Source organism: Copadichromis virginalis, linkage group LG8, assembly GCF_057382275.1.
Source record: "Copadichromis virginalis isolate Kocher_CV1m ecotype Utaka linkage group LG8, C_Virginalis_male_GT1.1, whole genome shotgun sequence".
NCBI lineage: Eukaryota > Metazoa > Chordata > Actinopteri > Cichliformes > Cichlidae > Copadichromis > Copadichromis virginalis.
The window spans coordinates 27,188,430-27,206,077 of record NC_140625.1 but is presented as its reverse complement, the minus strand read 5'-3'; the positions used below and the strand labels follow the sequence as shown (position 1 = coordinate 27,206,077).

Sequence of the window (17,648 nt, the reverse complement as noted above, 5' to 3'; positions counted from 1 at the left end):
CTGCTGTGTGTTGCCATCTTTGCCTGAGCTTAATGAGTAGGAACAAAACCACTTGACAGCAACAAATTGCCTGACGTCATGGAACAAAACACCACCACACAGCCGAGGTGGCGGTTTGTACACAGTTCGCCTCAGCGACTCCTGTTTTTATAGGAAAGCATCTCAGCTAAGAGCTGGTTTGTTATTTAATTAACACGTGATATCCTGACTCGATTGATTAGAAGAGAAAGGAGAAAGCACAAAGACTAAACAGAAAAACATTGTAAACTGTAACATTGTATACTAACATCTGTATTTGTTCCATTGAACCATTAAGGGGGATAAATGTTGAAAAGATGTTAGGCTTTGCTGATTGTTTCCTGTTTCCTTCCAGTTATTTGTTTTGATCCGCTTTCAGTGTCTCTCCTTCTTCTCTCCAGTCTTGCATCAACGATGGTGCTGATTTCAAAGCTGTAGCTGATGCCATGAAAGTGATCGGTTTCACAGGGGATGAGATTCAGACTGTTTACAAGATCCTGGCAACCATCCTGCATCTGGTAATGCCCAGTAATACGACAACTCTGCTTATTTCTTTTGCCAGCTGTGTCCCAGTGTATGTCTGTGAAGGTTCTCAGTCATCCAGGTCATGGAAACTTCTCTTAGAACTGAAGAAGCTTCTTGGATGAGAGGTGAAGCATCTTCAAGAAACTTAAAGAAGTCCACTCACTTTAATTTCCAAGCTCCTTAGATGTCCCAGAGTACAAACTCTTATTACTTTTATTATTACTTGGGATAAATCAGAAGAATTATTAAATGTCCAGCCCCAATACTAAAGCGACGCACCTAATATTGGCCTCTGGGGTTGGTAGGAGGTTGCCTGGGTCCTGCGGATCTTGCAGGTGCTCCATCAGATTGGGATCTGTGGAGTTTTGGAGGATGGGTCAAGACTTAGGACCTTTATGGTGTTCCTAAATAAAATCTCTAGTGTAGTGGGGTGCATTGTACTGCTGTGGGAGGCCAGTCCAGTCAGGGAGAGGTTCCTTAAGGCTAGATCAGTGTTCAAGTGGGTGGTATGTGAGTTAGACGTGAATACACGGAGCCAAGAATTCCCCTGAAGATTGATAAGGAACGAGACGATGAGTTATTCAGTGCACCTGACAGTGGTTTTGTTGATGTGGCTGATTTGTGTGGGGTGAATGAGAATTTTTATTTATTTTTGTTACTGTATATAGTGTTTGTCGCATAATCAGATCATATTTACACTTTTAAAATGTTGTTTATGCTTTGTTTTATGATTTTTATGTCTGTTTATTCAAAGCAAATTCCTGAAAATTATTTCAGTTTAGTGGTCGTTAAAAGACGAGCACCACAACGTTATTAAAGTTTAGTTGGGTTAAGCAGAATATGTTCCTCATTTAAGTTAAATTTCTCACGTAGCGTAGACGTTTTACTTTAGTATTTCATGCCATAAATACTAAGCCATTGTCTTTGTTCTATATTTTAGGGAAATTTGACATTTGGAGTGGACGGTGATGTGACCCTGATAGAGAACACAAAGCTGGTGTCTGTGATCAGGGAGCTGCTGTCCACCAAGGAGGAAAACGTGGAGAAGGCGTTGCTTTATCGCACGGTAGCCACGGGACGGGATGTCATTGAAAAACAGCACACAACACAAGAGGCCAACTACGGGCGGGACGCGCTAGCCAAGGTTATTGCTGTGAATACTCGATATGTTCACGGTGGCCTGTGGGCCAGCACCTGTAGGGCTGTGATATTTTGCTCAGTGCTTGGTGATATTTCTACTGCTGTTCACACTGATTCACACTTACATGAGTCACAGTGTTATGACTCGAGACAGAGGCTGGAGACTGTGGAGGATGTAATGTTTGTGGGCAATTGCAGGACCAGCACTGTGGGTTGTGACTCATATATTTTGACATTTAACTTCTCTAACTGTTAATTGCACACTGGGTGATCTTGTGCCCATGAGCAAGGCACTTGCTCACCAGCAAGCTGCCAAGGAGTCCAAAACAAACAATTCACGCTGCGATTTTGTCGTCCACAGGCCATGTATGAGCGCTTGTTCTGCTGGATTGTGAGTCGCATCAATGACATCATTGAGGTGAGGAACTATGACGCCAAAATCCACGGGAAAAACACTGTCATCGGGGTTCTGGACATCTATGGATTTGAGATTTTCCAGAACAACAGGTCTGTATAAGAAAGAATAATTAAATAAAATATTTTTAAAAAAGGAGAATTTCCAATACATTTGTCTTTGTATCTTGTTGTAAAACACATTGCATTTAATGTTACTATTCTTTATGCTGCAGCTTTGAACAGTTCTGCATCAACTACTGTAATGAAAAGCTGCAGCAGCTCTTCATCCAGCTGGTGCTAAAGCAGGAACAGGATGAGTATCAGAGGGAAGGCATCCCCTGGAAACACGTAAGAAGAAAATACTCTAACTTTTCAGTGATCATTAACATGTTTTATCAAGTAGTTTTCATTTAAGATCCTTTCGTACATCATCATATGGTATTTAATTTGCCTGCTTGTATATTTTTGTTTCATCATGGTTACTTTTACTCCTTTGTTTCCTTTATTAGATTGATTACTTCAATAACCAGATCATTGTTGACCTGGTGGAACAGCAGCATAAGGGCATCTTTGCTGTGCTGGATGAAGCCTGTATGAATGTGGGCAAAGTCACTGATGAGGTTTTTCTGCAAGGACTCAATACGAAGCTGGCTAAGCATGCCCACTACACCAGCCGCAAGGTAGGGAAAATGAAGTGCGCGCTGTGCTGTCTCTATCTTCTTCTTTTTTTGAACTCAGCAGCTTCTCCTTTAAATGGGTCAGAAGTCTGATTGCTGTCTGGCTTTCAGTAACCCAAATATGTTTTAGACTGTGATTTCAGCAACTTTCTGACATTTTATGGACAAATATTAAACAAAATAGCACATTAATCAATCTAAAAACACATGATGGCTGTAATTTTCATCTCAATCCAGAGCAATATGTACAGGGAATATTTCTGCAGCACAGTTTAATCAAATATTTTTTTCATAATTTCCTGCTATCCCTTAGATCCAAAACTACACGCTTTTCAGCAAACTTTGATGTAAAAAATCAAGGCTGTTTGCTTCTAATGAGGCATTGTGTGGCTATAAGTAACCTGAGAACAGCAGAGGGCAGATTACACTGTGCAGTAGCGATTAGTGCTTGGGGAAAGAGACTGAACATGATCCCGTTAGCTTTAATAATCAGCCAGGCTTACAATGTAATTCACTCTAATGGTCTGTGCAGACCATTAGACTAAACATAAGCCAATTTAATTTGCAAACATCCTTTGCTTTCTCCGGGAGATCAGATGGCTTACAATGAGGTTAAGGTGACTTGCCGTCATAGATCTGGTTTGCGTGTATGTAGCTTTTTCTAGTGCTGTTTAACATGTAAAAGGTTGTCTGGAGCAGCTGATGATTAGTGTTCAAATCCAGGAGGTGTTTTTATTTTTAGGGCTGCAGTTTTCTGTGTGGACACAAGGGGGCATCAGCTGTCAGTGAAAGAGCTTCTTGGAGTCTGACTCAACACTTTGCACAAGTGATGTCACTGGCAGCCAATGAGAGTTTGTGGAGCTGGTGCTTTGCTGTGTTGGTATAAGTAGTGGAAAATGCGTATTTACAAATGCATGAGGGGAGCCATGCAGAGAAAAAGAGAGGAAGAAAAGGAGAGAGGAGGGAGAGGGTGATAGAGTGAAAATAAATGATGACAGGTGGTAGGTAAACATCTCTGTATATTTCTGGGCAGCATACTGTGGATCAAAATACTTAAAGCAACAGGCTACAAAGTAAGTCACTGTGTCAAAACTGTTGAAAGGCTGCATAGTCCCATGTGATGTGAAGAAAGAATAGTGAACGGTAGGCAGTGAACCCTGCAGTTGCTGTTATAGTTCAAAGTGAATGAAGTGCACTGTGACATAGAAACTGTGAATAAAGCCAGGATGAGTCAAGATCAGGTAAAGATTGTACTGTGGGGTGTATTCCTCTTACCCTCTTATCATCTTGGAGTCAGTATTCCCCTCGCCATCACTCTTCTGCTACACTCCGACCTCCTCCTGCTGCTGGTAGCAGACTTCTGACTTTGAAAGGCATGTGAAGTGGTGGGTTTGAATGTAAAGTGATCCAGCTGCTACTTCCTGGAACCAATATTGGCATGAATAAATATTATCCAGAGACTTTCCTCCTGCAGTGTCTGGACTACTGTACAATGTGGAGGCTGTTAATGTTGCCAGGCAGTATTGCCATAATGAGTGAATTGTAGGGGCCTTTAGTCGATCTCTGGGGCATTTTGGGGGGAATAAACGGTGCGTATTACCATTTAGATTAACATCTTTTCAAAAGTTAATTTGTCCAGACCCCACAAGAGATGAGCTTTCCAAGTAACATTGAATGCAGAGAAGATGATCTTTGAATGATCTGAAACAAAAAAAACAGCAGTTAAATTAAATGTTCTGCTTATTGCAAGAGCATGAAAGTGGATGAACTGAAGTGTAGCGAGTGTCTTCTCCTTTTTACCTCTTAGCTGTAAAAGGCTGATGGGGTGTTGTGGCAGAGAATCTCAGAGAAGTTCAAATCTCACTCACCTTGACCTCAAGATCAGAGGTCATGTTTTTTGGAAATCTTGTGAATGCAATAACTTGAAAACAAAACAATGTGGTATTTTCAAATTGATACCATAGCTATTTGTACTGGGAGGCTGAGAGGTAACACCAGCAGCCGCCAGTATTTTTAACATATATAAGTAAAAACACTGCTGTTATATGCACCCCTTCACAATATAATAGTAAGCAGCACCCTCAAGTGTATTTCTATAGCTTTTCAGCTGTCCTCAGTTAAAGTTTGATGTACCCTATAGAAAAACAGCAAAAGAACAACAATAATGACATGGAAACAAGTGTAAAAGTGCTTTTTGTTTATAACATATTTAAAGCTTCAAGTCTGTCTGATCCAGTCTGTTGTCATACTGTATATATTTTTAGTTTTTTTGCCTGGGGGCTCGCAGTGCTTTCCCCAGTACTGAATGAAACAGCAGCAAAGAGACAGACAGGACATCTCACTGCATTCAGTCTTATTTGCTTTTTGTGACAGCCAGGTAAAGTTTTTGACCCAAAAGAAGGAGAAAGCTACATGCATGATATGTGCAGAATGTAGCTTTTTTTTTTTTAAATCGGTTATTCCTCACTTTTTAGAATTGTTCACAAATTATGTACGTCTTGCAGATCTGTGGTCTTATTGAGTCTATGTTTTATGTCAATGTAGTACTGAAACTAAAATGGGAGACTTGGAAAAGGAAAACATGCACATCAAGAGAAAATGCCACTTTGCCATATGAAGGATGAAAAACGCAGATCATCATTCTGGTGTTGGCCTGATGTGTCCTGTTCTGAATGTCTGCAAAGGTTCTCAGTCATCCAGGTCATCGTAGTCTAAGGAGCTTGGACGCTCCAGATGCTTTTCTTTCCAAGCTCCTTAGACTCAAGTTCTGAATGTTTTTCTCTGTTATTTGTTTATTTATGCAGTGCAGACATCAGAGTAATGTTGCATGAACCTGATCTTTACACAAGAATTTTATAACTGTTACACTGAATGTTTGTCCTATTTGGCCGCTCTATGGATTATTTAAATAACGTAGACTGTGTTAGAGTCTAGGGTTGCCACCGTCATCATGCCTAGGCATCTTTATTTATATTGCACTGTTAGTGTTAAATTATTTTTTTTATAACTATACATATATTCTACAGGGAGTGCAGAATTATTAGGCAAGTTGTATTTTTGAGGAATAATTTTATTATTGAACAACAACCATGTTCTCAATGAACCCAAAAAACTCATTAATATCAAAGCTGAATGTTTTTAGAAGTAGTTTATAGTTTGTTTTTAGTTTCAGCTATTTTAGGGGGATATCTGTGTGTGCAGGTGACTATTACTGTGCATAATTATTAGGCAACTTAACAAAAAACAAATATATACCCATTTCAATTATTTATTTTTACCAGTGAAACCAATATAACATCTCCACATTCACAAATATACATTTCTGACATTCAAAAACAAATCAGCGACCAATATAGCCACCTTTCTTTGCAAGGACACTCAAAAGCCTGCCATCCATGGATTCTGTCAGTGTTTTGATCTGTTCACCATCAACATTGCGTGCAGCAGCAACCACAGCCTCCCAGACACTGTTCAGAGAGGTGTACTGTTTTCCCTCCTTGTAAATCTCACATTTGATGATGGACCACAGGTTCTCAATGGGGTTCAGATCAGGTGAACAAGGAGGCCATGTCATTAGTTTTTCTTCTTTTATACCCTTTCTTGCCAGCCACGCTGTGGAGTACTTGGACGCGTGTGATGGAGCATTGTCCTGCATGAAAATCGTGTTTTTCTTGAAGGATGCAGACTTCTTCCTGTACCACTGCTTGAAGAAGGTGTCTTCCAGAAACTGGCAGTAGGACTGGGAGTTGAGCTCGACTCCATCCTCAACCCGAGAAGGCCCCACAAGCTCATCTTTGATGATACCAGCCCAAACCAGTACTCCACCTCCACCTTGCTGGCGTCTGAGTCGGACTGGAGCTCTCTGCCCTTTACCAATTGAGCCACGGGCCCATCCATCTGGCCCATCAAGACTCACTCTCATTTCATCAGTCCATAAAACCTTAGAAAAACCAGTCTTGAGATATTTCTTGGCCCAGTCTTGACGTTTCAGCTTGTGTGTCTTGTTCAGTGGTGGTCGTCTTTCAGCCTGTCTTACCTTGGCCATGTCTCTGAGTATTGCACACCTTGTGCTTTTGGGCACTCCAGTGATGTTGCAGCTCTGAAATATGGCCAAACTGGTGGCAAGTGGCATCTTGGCAGCTGCACGCTTGACTTTTCTCAGTTCATGGGCAGTTATTTGGCGCCTTGGTTTTTCCACACGCTTCTTGCGACCCTGTTGACTATTTTGAATGAAACGCTTGATTGTTCGATGATCACGCTTCAGAAGCTTTGCAATTTTGAGACTGCTGCATCCCTCTGCAAGATATCTCACTATTTTTGACTTTTCTGAGCCTGTCAAGTCCTTCTTTTGACCCATTTTGCCAAAGGAAAGGACGTTGCCTAATAATTATGCACACCTGATATAGGGTGTTGATGTCATTAGACCACACTCCTTCTCATTACAGAGATGCACATCACCTAATATGCTTAATTGGTAGTAGGCTTTCGAGCCTATACAGCTTGGAGTAAGACAACATGCATGAAGAGGATGATGTGGACAAAATACTCATTTGCCTAATAATTCTGCACTCCCTGTATATATGGAAGTGTTTTTTGGTGTTTGAGGAATGTAAAATGGATTTATGGCTTTGTATAGATATGCTTTTTTGTTTTGTTTATTAGCCAAAGCTTTATCTTATGTTTAGAACGCACTCTACTTGCCTCAATAGATATGTTTTAGATAAAAACAAATAGAGATAGATGTTATTTACCATGCCAAATCATTTTAGAGTTCCTCTTTAAAATGATGACACTCAGTGAGCTTGAAGTGACGTTTTAATTGAAGTGGAGGCTTCATGTCTAGTTTGGTACTGACTGATGTTGGAGCTGGTGGGTGGCTGGATACACACACTTAAACCTAAAGTGTTAAATACCTGTATTATTGAAAAAACGCTGACAAATTTGCTCACAGTCTTTGGTCACGTGTTGTCTTGGCAGTTAAGGAGCTGTGATATGCAAACTGCTGTATATTTTACTCCACACATGGAGTGTCACATGACAAGCCCACAGTTGTTTTTCTGGAAACTCTTATAAAGTAAAAAAAACCAAAAAACTAACCCATGAGAATTTTGTTAGTATGTCTGTGTTATCCGTCAGGTATGGAATGGATTTGGAATTTCTTGGTCATAAAAAATGAAACATTTTAGAAGTTAAATAGTGTTGTCATTGGTGACACAGGGTCACTGAAAAAAACAGAGCCAGCAAGAGAGAAACTGTATATTACTGTGACCTCAAAACAGATGCCCTAACCTACATTCATATGCAAATTAGTTTTTGGGAAAGTTTTAAAATGTTCAAGGTTTTGAGCATTCAAGGAGAACACGAGCTCTGCAGCCTTGAAAGACTAACAGAAGCACTCTCACCTCATAGCTCAGAGCTCCTCAAGTTGGCAGGATGAAAGTGTGAAGATGTAGGGAGACCGAAAGAAGAGGAAAGGGAAAGTGAGGTGCAATGTGAGAGACTGGGAGTTGTTATGTGAGGGGAAGTGAGATGTGCACATTCCGCAAGAGAAATGAAAGGGGTGAAGCACAGTTTTATGAAAACAAGAGCTAGGTATTATTGTATTCTTTCCCTCTCCCATCAAAATAGATTCCATGAGCATATAGATGTTTCCAACAAAGTAATAACACTAGATAACCTACCCATCGATAAAAGACAAGGAAAATCAGACATCTGAGTAACAAAAGAACCAGATAATTATCGAAATGGCTTAAAGGTTGTGCAAAAGAGAGAGAACATTGCTTTCAACCAAGCTGCAGCTTCCAGAGTTGAAAAATGAAACCAGCACCAAGACTGCAGTTCCTTTAATGATATTCAATATAATCATCTGATATGTAATGTGACAGGCAGTACAGCCTGTTGCTAGCCTTAGCCAATCGTTTAGGGTGGAGCCCTAAATAATCTAAATATGGTAGCTCTAAATGAACCAAAGGTCCAGACGGTGATGGCCAGTGTGCTGCAGTCAAGGCTTCAAAGTCAGAATTCACAAATCAATGAACATCACCTCATTGGCTAAGTATGTCTGTGATCTTTATAGTTATTTGGCGGCTTGAGGAAAAACTCAAGAATAATATTTGCGAGTAGTTACCGGATGTGTAAAAATAAGCGATTGTGTTTGCCTCTATTCAAAATGAAGATGTCATCTGTTGCTTTATAAAGAAAAGCCAGGTCCAAGGTCAACTGAGCAACTCTGTTTTCCATGCGAAGGATATGAATGTATTTGTGTGTTATATAACTGCAACACCACAAGGGATTTGAACTTATTTAAACTGCACTCATCATGCAGTTAAAGTGTGGGCTTTCAGCTTTAATTCAAGGCCATGTTCAAAAGTAAGTAAACCTACATACAGTAATTTTGAGTTTAAGCTTATTTGTATGACTTTAAACGCTGAAGCTTTGCTATCAATGAACCCACAGACATCAGCAGATGCTGGATTTCATTTAACTGAGATATGTTGTAAGGCATTGCTTAGTGCTGCTTGTGTGTGGTTGTTTGGGCATTAAGTGTTGTCTTCAGTAGGTGAAAGGCATGCTCAACTGGGCTGAGGTCAGAAGAGTGAGCCATTTGAGAACCATTTAGTTGGCTTTAGCAGCTCTACGCTCTCTTTTCTGCTCTGTTTTTGATACGATTATGAAAGCTCACACCTATCAATTTAGCATTTCTCAGTATAGATATTTATTTTGGGCCATGTCATCAATAAACACCAGTGATGCAGCTTCATTTCCAACTATACATACCTGCATTATGCATAAAGATGCTCAGAGATGGGCAGTAACGCGTTACTTGTAAACGCGTTACTGTAATCTGATTACTTTTTTAAAGTAACGAGTAAAGTAAGGGATTACTATCGCAAAAACGGTAATTCGATTACCGTTACTTTCCCGTAAGCATGCTGCGTTACTGCGTTACTAAAACCGTGATTTTTTTTTTTGTTTGTTTTTTGTTTTTTGCGAGAGTGTCTCATGACAATGACGTAAGCGAGTGCGACGTTTGTGACAACAGCTGTGTGCAGATCAACAATGGATAATACAGTGGGGCAAAAAAGTATTTAGTCAGCCACCGATTGTGCAAGTTCCCCCACTTAAAATGATGACAGAGGTCAGTAATTTGCACCAGAGGTACACTTCAACTGTGAGAGACAGAATGTGAAAAAAAAATCCATGAATTCACATGGTAGGATTTGTAAAGAATTTATTCGTAAATCAGGGTGGAAAATAAGTATTTGGTCACCTCAAACAAGGAAAATCTCTGGCTCTCACAGACCTGTAACGTCTTCTGTAAGAAGCTTTTCTGTCCCCCACTCGTTACCTGTATGAATGGCACCTGTTTGAACTCATCATCTGTATAAAAGACACCTGTCCACAGCCTCAAACAGTCAGACTCCAAACTCCGCCATGGCCAAGACCAAAGAGCTTTCGAAGGACACCAGGAAAAGTATTGTAGACCTGCACCAGACTGGGAAGAGTGAATCTACAATAGACAAGCAGCTTGGTGTGAAAAAATCAACTGTGGGAGCAATCATCAGAAAATGGAAGACATACAAGACCACATACAAGACCACTGATAATCTCCCTCGATCTGGGGCTCCATGCAAGATCTCATCCCTTGGGGTCAAAATGATCATGAGAACGGTGAGCAAAGATCCCAGAACCACACGGGGGGACCTGGTGAATGACCTGCAGAGAGCTGGGACCAAAGTAACAAAGGTCACCATCAGTAACACACTACAACGGCAGGGAATCAAATCCCGCAGTGCCAGACGTGTTCCGCTGCTGAAGCCAGTGCATGTCCAGGCCCGTCTGAAGTTTGCCAGAGAGCACATGGATGATACAGCAGAGGATTGGGAGAATGTCATGTGGTCAGATGAAACCAAAGTAGAACTTTTTGGTATAAACTCAACTCGTCGTGTTTGGAGGAAGAAGAATACTGAGTTGCATCCCAAGAACACCATACCTACTGTGAAGCATGGGGGTGGAAACATCATGCTATGGGGCTGTTTTTCTGCCAAGGGGACAGGACGACTGATCCGTGTTAAGGACAGAATGAATGGGGCCATGTATCGTGAGATTTTGAGCCAAAACCTCCTTCCATCAGTGAGAACTTTGAAGATGAAACGAGGCTGGGTCTTCCAACATGACAATGATCCAAAACACACCGCCCGGGCAACAAAGGAGTGGCTCCGTAAGAAGCATTTGAAAGTCCTGGAGTGGCCTAGCCAGTCTCCAGACCTCAACCCCATAGAAAATCTGTGGCGGGAGTTGAAAGTCCGTGTTGCTCGGCGACAGCCCCAAAACATCACTGCTCTCGAGAAGATCTGCATGGAGGAATGGGCCAAAATACCAGCTACTGTGTGTGCAAACCTGGTAAAGACCTATAGTAAACGTTTGACCTCTGTTATTGCCAACAAAGGTTATGTTACAAAGTATTGAGTTGTATTTTTGTTATTGACCAAATACTTATTTTCCACCCTGATTCATGAATAAATTCATTACAAATCCTACCATGTGGATTCATGGATTTTTTTTTCACATTCTGTCTCTCACAGTTGACGTGTACCTCTGGTGCAAATTACTGACCTCTGTCATCATTTTAGGTGGGGGAACTTGCACAATCGGTGGCTGACTAAATACTTTTTTGCCCCACTGTATATCGAGTGCAGGAGAGAGTATGAGTGTGCAGCGTTTAAAGTGTGGAAGTACTGACCTTACTTTGAGTTTGATTCCATAAAAAGTGACAAAAACATTAGCGTCCGTTGTGCGTGGGAAGAAAACTTCTTTTTACAGCGGGAAAAAAAACCCTGTAAACAAGCACCGAGTGCGCTACGACGTAATGGGAAATTCACAGAGAAACTCGCGTATTCTTCCACTGACCGCTGCGGCACACCTGCACCAGGGCAAACCTCCGCCTACCCCACTCCTGCTTTACAGGTGAAAATAGAGCAACAGGACCGCTAGTCTTTGACTTTATTTATTTTCTGCTGTGTTTTACTTGCATTTATTTGAAAGACTGAGTGTAAACACAAAAAATATTTTATTTTATGTGCTGGAATGTGCAGAAAATAAGTTTAAATGTTAAACTAATTTCTTCAAGTCAGAGAATGGTGCATATAATTTAATTTTTGCTTGATGCATAAAGTTAAAAGATTAAAACTGATAAAACAATTTTTTTTAAAAAGAGACTTTTTCATTTGATTACATTTTGTATGATGGATTATGTAGAAAAAGTAGAACTGGGCTGAAAGATCTATCACTTTATCACCTATTCAGGTTGTAAATCATGTTTATAAAAAGTAACTAAGTAATTAATTACTTTTGAAAAAACGTAATTAGTAAAGTAACAGGATTACTTTTTTGGGGGAAGTAATCAGTAATTAGTTACTGATTACTTTTTTCAAGTAACTTGACCAACACTGAAGATGCTTTAGTTATTCAGGTTACTGTCAGACAAAATAACAGAAAGACTTGTAGGTATAACTCGGTGTAATTCATTAGAATTACTTCATAATGATCCTAAATAACAAAAGCACTATAGTGTAAAATTAAATAAAGCAGTTTGAACGTGAAGGAAGGTTCAGTGCTGTATAAAAATCCATTGCCTTTCACTGGTTATTTTACTAATAAACTGCTTGCTGAGTGTATACGAAATGTAAACCATTTCTGCTTCAGTGTGCAGTAGTCGCATGAGAGCCTCAAAAGCTGATGAGATGGAAATGAGACATGCAGAGCAAGAGATTGAGTCAGAGATCAATTCCAGGAAATGTTCACATAACACGATCTACCGTAATGTTCTCACTCTGCTTCCAGGACTGAATGATGCTACGCTGTCGTCTGGCTTCAGCTCACAAAATGTGACGCACAAATACGTACGCTCTGCAGTGTTCGTTCATTCGCTACATACTACATGTGGACATTAAATTTGGCACGCCGTTGTCAAAGTAAGAAGAGAGAGCATTCCTAAACCGTTCTTTCAGGTCTCCATATGTCATGTTGCGTTGGAGTCTGCTGATCTGAATTTCTTTTCATTTGCTTCCAGGCTTCTCAGCCTTGTTATGAATTAATCAGGCAGTTTTGATGCATGGGAGCTGCGGGCTTGTTTACAGAGAATTCTCACCTAAAGGGAAGCACTTGAATCTGATGCGAGTGATACATCAGTCAGATTTTTGCTTTTGGCGCCATAAAATCCAGCTGTCTCCAGTTTTTGTATCAGCCTGTGTGTGCTCGACTCAACACTTTAATCACACTGAAATCTAACTAGTTTCATAAATGTAATGACTCATCGCTAACAAACTGTGTAGTTTGACTGTGTCTACACGCCTCGTCGCCTTTTTACTTGATTTTTTGTCTTCTTACACCACAAACACTGAAATGTAAAAGCCTTATTGTTTAAATATTTCTTTTCTATTTTAGTCTGCATGGTATGTTTGTAGGTTCACAGTTACACAACAATTTAAACACTTGCTGTAAAGTTGTAGACAGTGATTGGCCTTTTCAGTTTTTACTGCAAGTTATTGGGTATGACCCTGATTACAAAGCGGAAAACCACAAACAGTAGAGACCAGCTATTGAATTAGATGTCAAATCTGCAGTAGCTTATTGTGTTATGTCTCAGTGTTTACCACTGATTTGAATATTGTTTGTAAGGGCGTTGTATCTGGGCTTGCGTGTGTATAACCTTAACATTTTTGCTAACAATTGGGTGGATGGATTATCTTTATAAGTTTCTTCCCTCGTAACACAGATATTTTATTTGGCCGTAACATTTTAAATAAATGTGCTCAGGCAGCTGTTTTTGTAATTTAATGTGTGCTACTACCCAACCATTTACAAGCACACAGAGTTAGTTGTTCAACATAGAGCAGAATTTGATAGCTAAAGATCCAGAGATTCCCCTCAGGAGAAGATCTGAAAGGAGAGCAAATACCTCGTTTGCTCCGTATCTGCTGGATTTTTGTCTGATTTTGTTTGTAGCTCCCAAGTGGCCCCAAAAAAAATCTGGTATTGCAGGTGTAAAGATTTTCAACAGGAAACACTGTGATTTGGGCTGCTGAAAAGTGTTATTGTTATACTGGATTTATTAAATAGAATAACATCAGCTTCATTTTCTAATCTATAATTTGCTAAAGCAATCACATGTTTGGTAGCATTTTGCAGTAAAATATCAGTTTTTCTGTTTTTTTATTAGCTTTTAAATCTTTCGTTGTTTCACTTTATATATTTCAATTTTCTCCCATCTGCTTTCACTGTTTTCTTTTTTTACCTTTCACATAGATCACAGCATCGCAGCATGTGGCATGCTATGGCGCGGCATACTAATGGGATGTACATGAGTATATGCTTGTGTATGTGTGTCCTCTGCCTTCTGCTACATGTATGAGTGCACATGGTGTACTAAGTGGTAAAGCTGTTATGGGCCATGTGTTGGTGATGCTAATCACTGAGATGCTGGTCATTAGTCCCAGGGATGCACAAGGTCAGCTGTAGCAGTCAGGATGGACACAGGCAGCTAACTGATGTCTCTAAGAGGAGAATCGGTGGCGTAAAACGGTTCAGCACCAGGACAGTCTGATGGTTGTTTCAGGGTTTGTACTCTGTCTGTTGGTGTCTGGATTAGCATGTAGTTTGATATGCTGGGTTTTAATGTCCTGACAGCTGCCACTCAGTGCACTGGGCATGAAACGTAAAATCCATCTCCTCATCTGCCACCTGCATTGTTGACTGCAGTGCCTAGTGTGAGTTCTTGACAGGCTTGGAGATAGTCAGATGCTTCTCATTGGGAGGTCTGGCTTGTGCCATCATAGATGGCTCTCCAGTCCAGAGGCTAGAGAGCAGGAGGGCACAGGTGGCAAACAGGACTGCAGGAAAAGTGATTGCAGGAGGTGATGGAAGGCGAGAAGCTGGCAGAAAGTGGGGCATTTCACATTAAGTTGGAGGTCACTTTTATTGACAGTTTAACAATAAAATCTGTTCAAAAGGGTTTGGTTTGCCAGAATGAGATCCACTGAACTCGTCTGTACAGAAACATGGCCGATGTGTCTAATGTAACAGCCAATGTCAAAACCAGTAGCCATGTTTCTGACATTTAATATTGGCTGTTACATTAAACAATAGTTGGACCTTAACTGCTTTAGTTATTGGACTAATGACAAGATGATCAACATTAACTTTGTATTTTAGGGTAAATGTAATTTTTGTACTTCAATTGAATCATTTTTAAGTAAAATTTTAAACATTTAACCTCCTAGTACCTGGCGTCCACATATGTGGACATCACATTTTGGGTTATTTAGACCAAAATACTCAATTTTGCCCTACAAGGGCCTGATATTCACTTACAAGGACATTATACTGCTACTGTTCTATGGAAATTTTAAATGAATATCCTCATATGTGGCTCTTATTTTTCTTAGACACAAAAATAAGGTAAAAAAAATAAAAAATCTGGTAATTCTTTGTTTCTACATTCATCAGGTCCCAATCAGCTCAAATATCAAAGAGAAATTAAAGAAGGAGGAGGTTAAAGAAAATTCATACCACAGTGCAGACATGTAGTGTAGTTTTTAGTATTGATGGTACATGTCTTTTTTTTCTCAGATTGGACATTCGATCATTTTCATAGAAGCAACATATACATTGTTTTAGAAAACAGCAAAAAATTGTACCCCGGGGGTTTCAGACAGCATGGAACGTGCTGTTAAAAATGTTTTTAAAAAGCTACCTATCCTTCTGCTCCAATTCAGGGGGAGGCTGTAGCTCATCCCAGCTTTTACAGAACAAGTCACCAGTCTATGACAGAGCTACCACAGAGAGACAGACAACCAGTCACACTTAATTTCATAACTCTGGCTAATTTAGTGCCAGATTTATTGCGCCCACACGCTATTTTGTCCCTTTTAGTAAATCTGGCCCTTAGAATCACCAGTTACCCTTACCCCTGCATGCCATTGGACTGTGGGTGAAAACTGGAGTACTGAGACAGAACCTATTATCTTTGATTCATGAAAACATGCGTACACACAGAAAGGCCCCAGTCAGCCAGGGGTTTCACACCCAGGACCATACTGATGTGAATAAGGTCAGCTGTGTAACGTGAAACATCTACTTTTATCTTCCATTCTGCCTCCGTGCATACTGGCGGTTGGGTGCATACTTTGGAGGTTTCAATGAAGAACTATTCTCTAAGTGTCTGAACTCTACCAGAGGGATTATCCAAATCGTGTTTCTTGTTTGAGTGGACCTGAGGAGATCTAACAAGTAACTCCTATAGCAGGTCTGCTGAGTTGAAAACCAGTGTCTGTGGAAGCTGTAGCCTCACTCACATTTTCCATTTTTTCTTTTACATTTGTTGCCTCTCGCTTTGTTGATCTTTCCAATTACATATATGTTACCAAAGCCTGATGTCTGGCTCTTAGTGCTGCTTCAGTCCTTTATCTTCATGGTCAGGTATATTCTGAACATACTGCAGAAGAATGAGTAACCTCTGCTTCAGTTTCTGCTGTCAGCTCTGTCCTGGTTGTTTTCATCTCGTCTTTTCTATTCAATTCAATTCAATTCAATTTTATTTATATAGCGCCAAATCACAACAAAAGTCGCCTCAAGGCGCTTTTCTCTGCTAATAAATGTTGAAACATGTGACAGCAATAAAAGGAAAAAGTGAAAATGACGTGTGGAAGCTTCTTATCACTGCTTTTTGTCGTTTTGACACCAGCTTATGTTACACTGTGTACCTGATGCGCTCGGCCCACAGTTCTTGTCTGTCTCTCGCCTTCTCACCTCAGCTCTCGCTCTGCTTCTTCTCTCTGTATTTAAATCCTCCCATCTCTTGTTGCCTCATCTCTTCTGCCTTCTATTCTTTTATCAAGATTATTTTAATGCTCGTTATTTTGAGGTTAAATGATATTATTTTTTGTTCTGTCTATCTTGTTTCCATTTTCATATTACCCGATCATTCTTTCTTCTTCCTCAGTTTCGTTTTATGTTTTTGGCTGTACCTGAAGTCCTTTTCTGTTTTTAATTAAATGCTTTGGCTGTCGGCAGTAATTTCTGCTAAACATGCATTTCATTTTTAAAGCAGAACAGGGTGAAACGAAGGCCAGAGTGGTCGTGCTTCTTTGTTTCTTTGTGAATATGAAAATTAATTTTAAACAATTTTTTTTTTCTGGCATCGTACATTCAAATTTTAAACTGCAAATCAGATAAAGCAAGCATGGTGACCAGGAACACCTTAGGCTTTGGGAACTCTCTTGTGGTCTTTTCAAATGTTTTGTACTTTTTCTTTTTCTCTGTTCTGCATATTTACATTCATGAGGTGAAGCTGTTCGCCATAATCACTATGTCCTACCTCTTAAATTAGCATCACTAGCATTTTTTTTTTTTAAATTTCACTGAAATAACTGAGTTGCTCTGCAGTTATTGTGTGGATGCCTTAATAGGCATCCACACTATTGAGTTCCTGTTTCTCTTTATTGTGTGGATGCCTTAATAGGCATCCACACTATTGAGTTCCTGTTTCTCTTTATTGTGTGGATGCCTTAATAGGCATCCACACTATTGAGTTCCTGTTTCTCTTTATTCTTTATTATTCCGGGTGTTTCCGTACACTTTTCGCCGTGGATCTACTTCCACAATTTTTGTGCTATTTTCACCGTTCAAACTCTAAACTGTTCTGCTCTTTCTGCTAATGCCGGCTATGACTTTTGGTGTTTCTTACTATTATACTTTTTAAAATATTACACTTTTTTCCTTTAATTTGTCCCATTGAAATGAATGGGAAACTTCCACAATTCTGCTAAAACTTTCTTGTCTTTGAAACTTAACTACTGCCTCATACTTTCACCTAGAAACTCCATTCAAACT

General features: G+C 39.9%; 1 protein-coding gene across 1 annotated transcript in view; it reads left to right on the top strand.

The window, feature by feature from the left end:
* The window catches only part of myo1d (myosin 1D), a 138,123-nt gene that overhangs the window by 25,978 nt on the left and 94,497 nt on the right, over positions 1–17,648 (top strand). The window contains exons 7-11 of the mRNA XM_085466848.1: positions 420–536; positions 1,484–1,687; positions 2,045–2,190; positions 2,313–2,427; positions 2,589–2,759. Of these exons, the coding sequence (XP_085322974.1) occupies positions 420–536; positions 1,484–1,687; positions 2,045–2,190; positions 2,313–2,427; positions 2,589–2,759 (753 nt within the window). The remainder of the gene's footprint in view (positions 1–419; positions 537–1,483; positions 1,688–2,044; positions 2,191–2,312; positions 2,428–2,588; positions 2,760–17,648) is intronic.